Genomic DNA, 13,333 nt, shown 5'->3' with positions numbered 1-13,333 from the left:
GAAACCAAACTGCAGTCATAGTGGATGCTTTATCTGCTACACACACAGACACACACACACAGACACACACACACACACACACACACACACACACACACAGCTTTTCTTTGCTTATTTTTATATAGATACTGAAATACACGCACGCATTTGATGAGATGCAGTAGCATACAGAAAGACCGAAGGCGTAGCCAAAGACAGACTGTTGTGGGTTTTTTTGGCCACTTGCACTCGCTGTTTGGTGTGTCTAAACTGTGTTGACCGTGGGAACATTGTGCATGCTGAAGCTTGTATTACGATTAAGAAATTCTATATTACAAATTCATTACAAAATTTAAATGTGTTATCATTTATCACATATATTTTTTATTTTACAATGCAGTATTTTTTTGTGATTGAAAACTTTGTTGCACAATTGTTTACTTCAGCTGGCAAATCCACAAAATCATTTAGAACATTTGACAAAAACTATACAGTATTCTAATAAACTGATCAATAATAAATAACGACACATGTAGTTACACAAAATAAAGTATTCTCACTAAAATAATGCAAAAAGATAACATCAGCAAACGTACTGATATTTTCTAGTTTTAACGATGGCTGCATGTGGTTACAGTCACATGTTTTGTTTTTTGGGGGCAACCTAATATCAGAATTATCAGTAATCAAAAGGTTGCAGGTTCGATTCCGGCTTTGACCAGAGAATGCTGCTGTTGTGTCCTTGGGCAAGACACTTAACCTGACTTGCCTGCTGGTGGTGGTCGGAGGGACCGATAGCGCCAGTGTTAGGCAGGCCTCGCCTCTGTTAGTGCAGTTCAGCTGTAACTGTGAATGGGTGGATGACTGATTGTATTGTGAAGCACTTTGGGGGGTTGTAGAACCCTAAGAAGGCACAATACAAATACAGGTCATAATGGCTCGAAATACACCTCGAGCTCCTGTTGCTCCTAACAAAAACAAAACAAAACATGAATTTTTCCATAAAGAAAATCAACCACATATTTTCTGAACCAAAAGTTAAATGTATTATAATTTGTACTTGCATGTTTGTGGTAGGATTAACAATATTTTTTGAAAAAAATAAAAATAAATAAATAAAACAGGTTGGTTGAACCAACCAAGAGATTCAAGAGATTTATTTTTATGCTTCTCAAGTTAATCTAAATGACTGGGTCATGTCCCTGGAAAAAAAAACAAAGCACAATTAAATGTAATATAGTACAGTATAGTATAGTATATGTAGTATAATACTTTCAATTCTGCATTTTAGTTCTTGTGAGCTTTTATATGGAACGTTTCAATGGAAACGTGCACCTTTAAATGAAGAGTGAACTCTTCTCTTGAGCCCATGCAATGGATCCATACAAACTTGTATCTGTAAACATTTGTTAATCGTGAAAAAAATCTACCAAAATGTAAATTGTTAGAGATTGTACTTTATTCAAGTATTACCCAACAGGAGCGTTTTAATGGAAATTTGCTAAAATGGGTTAAAAAAGTTTTACACTGAAACCATTCGTATTGGAGCTAAAATATAAACTTGTGGTTCACATTTGACGTGTAAAATTCATTTCTGCACGTGAGAAGAAAAAAATGAATTTCACTGTGTTCCTTTCTGGCATGCTGTGGTTAAGAACTGAGCATGACTGCGTCCTTTAATCATGCAACAACACGAAACAAAGATTAGCGTTTGGTTCTGCCTGCAGAAAAACACAAGTCTGTAACAAACAGGAAGGACTACATTGCATAACGGTGAGCAGGACAATTTTGAGCTAAAAACATAAAAATATTAAGCATTTAACAGATTATTGCTTTAGTGCATTTCAAAACTAATAAATAATATTCAATTTATTGTTCATTTTACATTTAGACTAAATGTATTCTTGTTGGCGGTACTCTACTCTGTTTTTGCAGTGCAATAATTCCAAAATAATTGTGTAAAAATGAAGAGTTGCAATAATTTTGGTTTCATTTTTTAGTTGCCTTGCAGACACAATGAAACCCGTCTACCTGATTGTCTCAGTTCTCACAGCGACGGTTCTGACTAAAGGTATTTTTTTAAGTTTTAAAGGTTTAGGATTTAGCCTTCAAATATATTTAATAATACGTGGTAAGGGTTAAATACACGAACAAACTGATTAATGAAATTCATTTTTTATGTATTGCTAATACATCATTTTGATATTTCACTAGTAAATCACTGTGTGTTGTGTTTATAGGATCTATTGAATGTAATTTTGGCGACTCGACTGGGACTCGTCAGTGTCACGGCGCAGAAGGACAACAGCTGATTTTCCATCTTTCAAATGAAACAAACACCGAGTTAAAGTTGATCAAAGATGCAAAATACAGGATTTTTAAGAAAACTGAAAATGGGACAGTGACACTGGATGAAAAGTACATTAGACAGTTTGACCAAATCCAGAAGGGAAAATTAAATTTAGGACAAGCCACGAACAGACACACTGGACAGTATCTGCTGGAAGAATATGGATTTGGATCGGATGACGGGAAAATAATGAAAAAAGTTGAAATTAATCTGACAATTCATGGTAGATAATTTAAAGCTTCTATTGTATTTCTCCTCTTTTCCCATGGTTTGGTTCAGATTTGGATACAAATGCATGATATATGATGGGATGTCAGTCATTTGCCTGTTTTTTATGTACCGTTTGCAGCTCAGGTACCAAAGCCAACCGTCTCTCAGGTGTGTTTTTCACCTGAACTGATGGCAGTCACCTGCTCCTCCAAGGGAGATGGAACAGAAATCAGCATGACAGTCGACGATAACGTTCTGATACAAAGCAAACACGGTCAGTCCCTCAGCAGCACCGGCCGAAACTCCAGAGCCTCGAGTGTTTCCATCAACATTCACGGACAGCTGACCGGAAATCTTGTTTGCCAAGTTTGGAACAATTACAGCAGAAATAAAACAATTTTTCCTCTGACGGCGTGCAAAGGTACAGTGTGGATGCAAATGTTAAAAAAGAGGAAATTGCTGCTAGAGAGTTTAACATTTCACTGTAGATTTTCTCAGTTGACTCAGTTTTCCTGCTGATTTAAAGCTAATTTATTTTTGTTTTCTAGGTTCTGACATTGTTATACCTGTACTGGCTTGCATTGTCACAACCTTTGTTGTCTTGGCTTTGGGACTGCTTGGAGTCAAACTGTGTAAAAGAACAAAACCCACTCCAGCAAAAAGTGGTAGGAAAACTTTAAAACCAAAAAAACGTTGGAACACATGTTTCATACAGCTTCAAATGAACTCTAACATCCTTTTTCAGGGGACAATGAGGAAGGAATCGTCTACTCAGATGTGAAACTGAAGCAACCTCCACAGAGACCTCAGTCCAGCACATGAAAACGCTAATTAACCTTCTGACACAGTTTTCTAACATCAATCATTTATTTTTGGCGCTCGGTCATTTTTCTTTTTTAGCATGCATCAAAAATGTCGCTCCTTAAAATATTAGGATTTTTTTTTTGTTATTTGTAAGATAATGAATAGAATTTAAAAACAGTGTTTAACAATCTTTATTTTAATTTTAAATATACTAAAAACAAAATTTCCTCCATGGCAGCAATCAAAGTTAAACAATTATAATATTTGTTTGAAAGTTTTTATTTACAGTTAATTTTTTTTCCTGTAACAAATGTTATTTTGTAGCAGATAAATATATAGTGTATCAGATTAGTGACATCTAGAGGAAGAACGGTGTTATTGCAGGAACTAAATACATGAAAACTGTACGTTTTTACCACTTTTTGACAACAGAGGGGAAGTAAAATGTCCCACTTATTTTCATCAAATTTAAATTCCATCTTTTTTGTTTAGATGATAATCAGGTTTGTTTGTGCGTTGTGCATTATTAGGTTTATCATTTGTAAAGATGGATCATGTTCTGTATTTTAATTATGAAGAAACGTTCTGTTAAAAATGTGACAGTTTTAGCATTTATCTAAACTTATGAAGGGGATGTTGTTGAATGAAGTTGTTGGTACTGATTCCCAGAATGTCCACAGCCGACAGCTAAACTATAGAAGACTGAATCAGAACATGGGTGTGCAGAGAATATAGATGTCCAGACAGACTGGGTGCTGTGGAACAGGAATTGTGTGTGTTTGTACATGTGTATGATTCTTTGTGAATATGTGTTAAAGGTTGTGTGTGTGAATGGGTCTTAGGTGTGTTTGTAAGTATCACAATGTGGTTGTGGGTGCTTGGTTAGGGTTAGGGTGATGAGGAAGAGGCTGCCCCACAACAGCCCAGGCTAATAGTATCAGAGCAATGTGGCCACAAATTCCTGCCTGCAGCCCCAAGAGGATGGACATGAGCCCTGAGAGACCCCAGCCCAGCATGCCATGATGCTGCTGATGCAGGCCAACCAGGAGCGAGACGACCCTGACCCCAAAGGGTCCACACCAGTGAGGAGTAAGTAAATCTAACGAGTTCTAATTAATGAAAATGTATAAATGACCTGCACTTGTATAGCATTTTCCTGAGTCAGAGGACTCCAAAGTGCTTCACACTGCAGTGTATCATTCATCCATTCAATCACACATTCACACGCTGATGGTGATGAGCTATAATGTAGCCACAGCTGCCCTGGGGTTCACTGACAGTGGCGAGGTCTGTCAAATACTGGCACCACTGGTCCATCTGACCACCACCAGCAGGCAGGGATGGTGAAGTGTCTTGGCCAAGTACACAACTGTGACAGACTGAGTGGGGCTCAAACCTGCAACCCTCCAGTTACAGGGTGGGCACTTGCCACAATTAAATGGTAAAATATTGCAGTTTACTGGGAAATACTTTGAATAATTTGGACAATAATTTTAGTCTAGGCCATAATTTTGTGTAGTTATTTAAACATTGCTCACAACTAAATTGGGAGCACTGCTCCCACACATGGTGTAATAATCTGCAACGCGCATCATTACTGGTACCCGCTCAAGAAATCACATCACTCCTGTTCTTAAAAACCTACACTGGTTGCCAATAGAATCCAGAATCATATACAAGATCCTACTACTCACATTTAAATCTATCCATAGCCTGGCCCCACTTTATCTGTGTAATTTACTAACTATTGCAACCACTTCCCGGTCTCTTAGATCCTCATCTGCACCTCATCTGGTTCAACCTCGAGCTCGCCTTACCACCATGGGGAGAAGAGCTTTCAGATGCTCTGCTCCGCAGCTCTGGAACTCACTTCCCTCTGCCATTAGAAATACGGACTCTTTTCCATTATTCAAGGCACACCTCAAAACCCACTTATTCAAACAAGTTTATTCCCTTTAGACATAGACTTTAGAATGTTTCGCATTTTGATTGTAACGTGATGAAGGAACCATTTCTCAGGGTTATTATCCTCTTACAACTGTTCCCTTTTGACACAGTGCCAGAGTGCATGAAACAGCCTCAAGGTCATGCATTCGCTTCTAAACTGTTTACATTCCAGCAATGAAGACAGAAGAACGAAGAATGAACTCTTCTCTTTTAATTAATCAAAGAACTCTGTTTTAATAAGCTAATCCATCAAAGTGTTAGTCAATAACACTTTAATGTGACCGACCAGTGAATTCAAAATATTGATTACTTTATTATGATCCTGTAGAAATAATAAGTACTGTGACTTTAAGGATTCCAACAGGACTCATTTCACGTAGTGTTAAAAAGACATAACACATTCCTATCACTGATCCAATCAGATTCTTACAGATCTGACGGAGGCGTGCTTCTGATGGTGTTTGGTCATTTTCATTCGACAATAAACCATAACATCCGAGGTATAAAACTATGCCACGTCAGCTCTAATGCCAGTTCAAAGCATTCCAGAGTGAGTGTTGGAGTGGCCAACCTTTAACCTTTAACTTTTCAACCGAAAGAACCAACGACAAGCTGAAAAATCCAGTCGCTATAACAACCAGCAGCAACAACAGCTCCTTTCAGAATACAAGCTCCACCGACCCAGGCTTGGGTCTGACCAGACGCCAATAAAAGTATTGTGTGCCGGAAGTAACTCGAGACGGGTCTGATCGGAACTGAGGTTTCATCTACCAGCTCGGCTCCCAGAGAGGGTTCACTGGACCTCGATATTCCTGTTATACAGAGGACTTCCACCAAAGACAAAGGTAGACCGACATGATGGTGTCTCATACTGTTTCTGAAACTAACCAAAGCTTAATTCAAAACAACATCCTCAGTTCCCGTCAGAACTAATTGCTTCTTCGGATTTGCTGGTTCTGATTACATTACACGTCATCCATTCACCGCCTCATCCATTTTAGTTTAGTTTTAAAGTCAGTCTAGTTTAATTTGTTAGTAATAAAATTCTTAACTTTTAAGCCTGACTCTCTCTATTCTGTGTCTCTGAGTGAATACATAACGGTTACCTAATCTCTGCAATAAAAAGATTCAATCTTCTGGTAACCCTCGATCCGTAAGGTGGATTCTATATTTCCTATGGAATCCCACGCCTTATGGCTCATTAATTAAAAATGCAATAACCTCTCATTTCATTACATGATGTATCTTATTTGTTCTTATTGCTCTATCAACCTCTGTTATTTTTATTGTTTTTATCTTTGTTTAATTGTAAGGTGACCTTGGGTTTGAGAAAGGCGCCCTCAAATAAAATGTATTATTATATTATTATAATATAATAAATATCACACATTGGACATTCAGAAGCACAATAATGCACTGCCTGACTAAAAAAAAAGTTGCTACCAAAAATACAAAAAGGTCACATTCTAATATTTCGTGGGGTTAAGGTCTAGGCTCTGTGTGAAAATGGCGTCTCATGCTCCCCGAACCACTCTTTCACTATTTGAGCCCGATGAATCCTGGCATTGCCATCTTGGAATATACCTGTGTCATCAGGGAAGATGGCATAACCTGGTCATTCAGTATATTCAGGTAGTCAGCTGACCTCATTATTGGAGCGCATTCTGTTGCTGAACCCAGACCTGACCAACTGCAGCAACCCCAGCATAGCACTGCCCCCACAGGCTTGTACAGTAAGCACTAGGCATGATGGGTGCATCACTTCATCTGCCTCTCTTCTTACCCTGATGCAGCCATCACTCTGGAACAGGGTCCATCTGGAATCATCAGACCAGTTTTTAATAATGCTTTGAACAGATCTAACTATTTGGGGCAGCAGTAGCTCAACAGGTTGAGTGGGATGTCCAGTAATTGGAAGGTTGCAGGTGCGATCCCGGCTCCGGACAGAGAATTCTGCTGTTGTGTCTTTGGGCAAGTGGTGGCCGGAGGGACCGGTGGTGCCTGTGCTTGGCAGCCTCGCCTCTGTCAGTGCGCCCCAGGGCACCTGTGGCTACATCGTAGTTCTTCCCACCAGTGTGTGAATGTGTGTGTGAATGGATGAATGATGCACTGTAGTGTAAAGCGCTTTGGAGACCTTACTCTGAGAGGCGCTATACAAGTGCGGGTCATTTGTCATTTATATTTGGTGGTTTAACCTCCCAATCCAACCCCTTAAAGCTGAGTTTTAAGCAGGGAGGCATTGGGTCCCATTTTTAAAGTCTTTGGTATGATCTGATTGGGATTTGAACTTGACCTTCTTCTTCCGGCTCTTGGAGAGTACAGATGCTTTTTTCCTCCTTTCCTCCCTATCTTATCCCCAAGGCTCTTTGTCTGTCTTTGGGTGTACGGCGCTTCTGCATTTTTTCTGGAAACTGGAAATTATTAAAAATGGACCTGGTCAGTTGGTCTCTCAACGCAATTGACAACATTTGTTCAATGTTGAGAACGGGAGAAGGGGCTCCTGGATGCCCCTATGGGACAGATCCAGTTGGGCATATCATGGACTCCTGGAAACAGTGGAACTTGATCTGCTTATCTTAACTGTCTGTAGAGGATTCTGAAGACGTCTGGATATTCGTGGTGTTGGTGTCAGGTTTACTGCTTTTTGGCCTGGGAGGTTATCTGGCTTACCGAATTAAAATTAATGAGCTGTCGAGGAATATTGGCTCAATCCCGGAGCTCAGAGACGGATTACACCGCGCTGTGAATGCACAGGCTCATATAATTGTTGAGATGAGTCGTAAGCTTGGAACTTTGGCTGAGATTCAGACTCTGGCACAGAAGGTGGATTTCATCAAGGAACGAGTTGACGAATCAGCACAGATTGGGATGGATTAATTTACGCCATTATTGGATTAAGAGGGGTTGAGGACCAACGGAAGACAGAGAGGAAATTATCTCTGTCTGGCCCCAAAACAATTTCTTATCTGAATCTGGTGCCCTTGAGCCTGTGAAGCTGAACCGATTACTCCCCCTCACAGGAAATGTGGAATGCTGCTGTCGCCATGGCAACTCTGTCTCCCTATCCCAGCCTGGGCGGGACTGGGACCGAAGGCCGTTGAATCGTTCCAGGAGTCACTGTGCTCTCTAAAACCTAATGACCTCCTCCCCCTGTCCAAACGGAGGTGACGAGCGCTGCTTATCGTGGCTGCATGCATTGATGTGTGGAGAGTCCCCAACCCTACCACCCCACCTAGTGGACACTTATGTTGTGTGATGTCTGAAGTCTTCTGCATTTCTGTCTGAGGTGTTTTTTGCATAGCAAAGCTGCCCCCCCTGTGGAGGGTAACTCTGAAGTCCCTTTTTTTACTCATCCTGACTCAATCCTCATGTAAACTCTCTATTAAGGTAGCGCAACTCAGGTTGCGAATGACAACAGTCACCAATTCTTGTCATGTGTCTATGCCTGTGTATGTATGTCTTATCTCAGAATTGTGTGTACTGAAACTCTAATTTCTCTCTGGGATTAATAAAGTATCTTTGAATTTGAATTGAATTCGATTTGAATCTCCCAGTCCCAGGGTAGACACTCTACCACTAGGCCACTGAGAAAAAGTGGGTGGAGCCAATTTTCTGTGATAATCATCACACAACAATTCTGGATATAGCTATTTTCAGAGATGTAGAGATCCAAATCTCACTTCTTTTGGCATCATCGATCTGACATTTGCCACATAAATGCTTGGAAGTAGGGGTTTGTGAGGCAGCTTCCTTAGCTTGACTTTAGCATGCATGGTCAGTGCCTCCACTTCTGCTTTCGCCCTCACTTTCGCTGCTGGCCGATGTCGGCTACAGTCCACAGAGAGCCCAGTTGGTGTGGTAATCTTTTCTGGGATTCTTTGCGTTCACTGAAAGATTCTCGTATTGGCCAGAGTGTCCTGCAATTATTATTGGGCCTCACCATCAGTACACACCATCTGTTGGTTTCCAACATATGGCTGTCTTCAAAACATATAGAAAAGCACTCAAAACCCAAAGGGGGTCAACCAAGCTGCAGTACAAGCATGTGCTGCCATCATTCATGGGAGGGAGGAGAGCAGGGTCTCTAATCAAGAAACTTGGCTTTTACTGTACATATGAAGCATTGTAAGGCTTTACCCTGAGGGCGGGAACATACTTGCTGTTTAACAATGCGTACATGTGTCTAAATGGCTGACATGTGTAACTTGCATTGATTTGAAGCGTCATTTGTGCGCATCCCCCGAAATTAGCGCAGTGCATCCAAATGCAGCAATATACGAGTAACCAGTAGGTGGAGTTGACAAAATGAGCAACACACATTTACCATGGTGACTCCATCTCTGGTTTAGAGGTCTTTCATACTATCTACTGTACCGTTGCTGTCTTTTTTTCTGCCGTGATCACAAAATTAACCAGTTACTGAACTCTTCGTTTGATGCTATGTTTTGGTTATACCCCCAAAACCCAGCTCTGTTTCTGGTCTGAGTTCTCTACTGTGCCCCTAGCATAGCCCTCCAGTACTGCATGAAGTGCCATGTAGCATCAGGTACGTGAACAGAGACAACCTAATTCCTGCACCAATGCAAGGTTTAACAGCAAGAATAATCTGGCCCCAATACAACGAGGTGACAATCGGATCCTTTGCTGTAAAATGTACTAGAAATGCCTGGTGTGTGGCCTAAATTCCCCAACCTTCTACAGAAGACAACAGAAAAAGTCCCTAAAGAACCTAGCTCTACAGAATTAGAGCTCCTACCCCCAACCCCCATTGTTGCTGAACAAGACCTGATCATTAAACAATGTGTAACTCCTTTTATTCATTCATCAACCTTTCTTTCCATCCATCCATCCATCCATCCATCCATCCATCCATCCATCCAGTGTTTCTGTAGTGTGCCCTACCAAGTTAAAAAACAAGAAAAAGCAAGCACTGCTGTGTTGTACTGGAACTTTAGGAACAAGTCTCTGTGCACTTGCAACTTACATCATTCACACACAGGTTTTCTAATCTGGGCATGTAATACCATAGAAATCAATAAAAAGTAATGCTTTAAAAATTAGGTGTATCAAGAATGCATCTAACTTTGAGTACAAGGATGCGGCATGAAGAACAACTTGTACTTGTACTGGAATAAGCCACATGGGGAACCCTTTTTCTTTCTGCTCTTCAACTGTCGCAGGATTTTACAGACTTACAGATTTTGTTTTTTGTCAGCAGGAATCTAAAAGACTAATTCAATGTTGGAATTTTCACACCAAAAAAGGGGCACTTGAAAGCAAGGAGTTTCTGAAATCACGTGTTCCTATTTTAAATAATTTTAGGCCACTGAATGTCTGCACATAGTAATACTAATCTATATGTTCCTATGCTCTGATCTGAGCGCTGGCAATAAAATTCATTCTGATTCTGATTCTGATTCTATTTATGAAAGCCTTTGTTCTTGTTCTCGGCTGCAAAAGCATGCTGGTCTTTCGCTTAAGCAGGAAATAGAAAACTGGATAATGGAAATGTGGTTTGACTAGCCTCTATCAGACAACATGTTTACATGTCTAAGGTGAAGAGATGCCTCCGATAAGCTTCACACATGGTGTGTTTGCACTATAATGTATTGGTAGTGAGTTTAAATGTTTCATTTCATCATATGCTAATATTTAACACTCGCTGTGTCTCAATCCAGGGTCTGCATCCTTCGAAGGACCCAGCCTACTTGGCCGACGTGGGCTGGGCACTCCGTCGGCCGAGTAGACCGGATGTTAACGGCTGTGAATTTGGACAGGCCTAGCCTTCATTATTCCCGCCACTCCCTCGGCGAACATTCGCCTAGCAACCGTGGAACCGCTGAGCTGAAGGGAGAAGGAATTTTAAACGATAGAGCTCGAAGTTTTATTTATGTAGCGTCACAAATGGCCTCTAATTTGTGACAAAGGTCACATTTTCCCAGCTGGGTCAAGCTGGGTCAGACTGTAACGTTTGGTTCCACAGATTAATCCAGGAGCCATGATGGCCGCTGAAAATCATCTTTATCTGCTGCTGTTCCGTCCCAGAATGAAGGACACTTCAAGATCACAATAATAATTTTAAATAATAATTTTAATAAACTCTTTGACTTTATTACTGTTATTATTATCATCATAAATAATCACTTGGTTCAGTAAATGTATTTTAATTACTGAAATGAATTATTATGCGTTGGGTATAATAATGATTTTTGTGACAATCGGTTATGTGTGTTCAGTAAACCAGAAAGTCATCTTCCACTTCATCCATCCAATGCAGAGGGCTTATCCAGGGTAAAGGTTAAACTGCTCTCACATGTTTTTCCCCATAATCAAAGCTTTCTTGCTCTGAGAAGGCGTGTTCTGTGGGTTTGTCTAAACTAAATCTTCCGTAGCTGTAACTTCAGTTCATGAACCAACCACCATTCTGAAAATAAGGGACGGCCACCCTGAACCTCCACCTGCTGTTCTGTCACGCCGATAGAATAGCTTCAAATAAACACATATGTAACCAGCTGATGCAAAACTCCTTCAGAGTTATTGATTTTGAGTTAAGTAAGACGCAAAACTCCTTCAGAGTTAAGCCAGACACTGTGTACCCTGCGACATCTTCGGACCAGGGTCAACACGTCGGACATGTTCAGAAGAATAGAACCGGAGATAAAACAAATTCTGGTTCGGAGCAAGAGTTTATAAAGACGTTAGCTAGATCCAGCTTTTATTTTGGTAACCACCTTCCACTTATTGGCAAGCAAATTTGCATATTAGCTAAATATTTAATTACCAGCTAAATATTTATTTTCCATGATGTTATTTAGCTCCACACTATATTTTATATTTTTGGGTCAGACTTAAATGTTTATTTCCCAAATACTGATTTTGCAAACTAAATTTTTAGCCTCAAAATAAATATTTAGCTGGGATCTAAATATTTATATCGGAAAATAAATATTTAATTTACAAATTACATATTTAGTTCCAAAATAAATATTCAATTAGTAAATTAAATATTTAGTTAGTGAATTAAATATTTCTTTTACAAACTAAATATTTAGATCAGACCTAAATATTTAGTTTAAAAAAGAAATATTTAACTACAAATTAAACATTTAGCTTGCTAACTAAATATTTATTTGGAAACTTTAACATTTATAAATGTATGAATAACATGATGAAAATATGACTTTGAAAAAGTGAACTCCCAATTTTTTCTTATGATATGCTAAATAACCAAAAATATTGCTATTAGATTATGACTGTTTGACTTTACAAATGGCACCCCTACCTGTGCTTCCACTTTTCCCTCTTGATAGCTGAACACTGGAAGCCATAGTGGTAAAACATTCAGTTAACCTCTAGTGCAGGTTTGTAACCACATTTGTTTTCTATTTCTGTTCTACAATAAGTTATAAAATGAAAATAAAGTTGAATTGTGTTTTCAAAAGATGTTTTGATTAAATGTGTTTTTGTGTCTGATTACAAACTATTTTGTAACACGTATGTTCTTTCAGTAATTTTGCTAAATTAAAGTAGAACATTTTGGGCCATTTCAAATATCTAATAAGACCCCAGTAGTCAATATGTCTACATGTATTGAAATACATAAAATAATTAAAGTAATTTAAAATGCAAGGAAAGGAAAACAAATATATGTATACATAAGTCAAAAATAAAATAAAATCAATTTAAAAATCTCCCACACACAAAAGAACTGTAATTCTAACTTTACAGTAACTCACTGCCATGAAAATGAAAAAAGGATAAAAAAAAATCTTGTCTCAGATGTTTTTTGGAGAAATGCTTCCTTGTTCTCATCACAGAGAAGATCTGATAATCTGCTCTGTCTTCAGTGAAACACATCTGCCTCATGATTAGTCTCAGTCTCAGGCTGCTGTTGCTGGTGAGTATGAAAACCTTATTTTAACACTGATTTATTTTCTATGAAAATACACAATCAGTTCACTACCACCAAACTAGTAATTTTTGAATATTTCATAACTATTCTATTTGACTATACGGTATGAATCTTTACTTGGTTCTATGGAA

At 39.1% G+C, this 13,333-nt stretch overlaps 1 protein-coding gene across 2 annotated transcripts; it reads left to right on the top strand.

Moving 5' to 3' along the window:
- The first annotated feature begins 1,636 nt into the window (after positions 1-1,636).
- LOC107386795 (uncharacterized) lies at positions 1,637-8,788 on the top strand. Of its 2 annotated transcripts, XR_008559063.2 has the most exons (7): positions 1,637-1,752; positions 1,980-2,050; positions 2,220-2,552; positions 2,679-2,960; positions 3,088-3,204; positions 3,285-4,432; positions 5,116-8,788. XR_008559063.2 is itself a non-coding variant. In XM_015961420.3 (6 exons), exons 2-6 carry the CDS (start codon positions 1,996-1,998, stop codon positions 3,359-3,361), a joined length of 864 nt encoding a protein of 287 aa, XP_015816906.3. In that variant the 5' UTR covers positions 1,637-1,752; positions 1,980-1,995; the 3' UTR covers positions 3,362-8,788. The 2 variants fall into 2 exon arrangements, 1 of the variants encoding a protein (XP_015816906.3); XM_015961420.3 differs by having other exon boundaries at positions 3,285-8,788.
- The last annotated feature ends 4,545 nt before the right edge of the window (positions 8,789-13,333 follow it).

Source organism: Nothobranchius furzeri, chromosome 10 (assembly GCF_043380555.1).
Source record: "Nothobranchius furzeri strain GRZ-AD chromosome 10, NfurGRZ-RIMD1, whole genome shotgun sequence".
Taxonomy (NCBI): Eukaryota; Metazoa; Chordata; class Actinopteri; order Cyprinodontiformes; family Nothobranchiidae; genus Nothobranchius; species Nothobranchius furzeri.
Note: the sequence above shows the minus strand (reverse complement) of the source record. Positions and strands in the feature narration are given on the sequence as shown.

Bases quoted from the DNA above. Each gene is read 5' to 3' on its own strand.
- LOC107386795 (XM_015961420.3), top strand. From the start codon at position 1,996: ATGAAACCCGTCTACCTGATTGTCTCAGTTCTCACAGCGACGGTTCTG. The intron at 2,051-2,219 runs GTATTTTTTTAA...TTGTGTTTATAG, and splicing joins AGCGACGGTTCTGACTAAAG to GATCTATTGAATGTAATTTT. The intron at 2,553-2,678 runs GTAGATAATTTA...TACCGTTTGCAG, and splicing joins AATTAATCTGACAATTCATG to CTCAGGTACCAAAGCCAACC.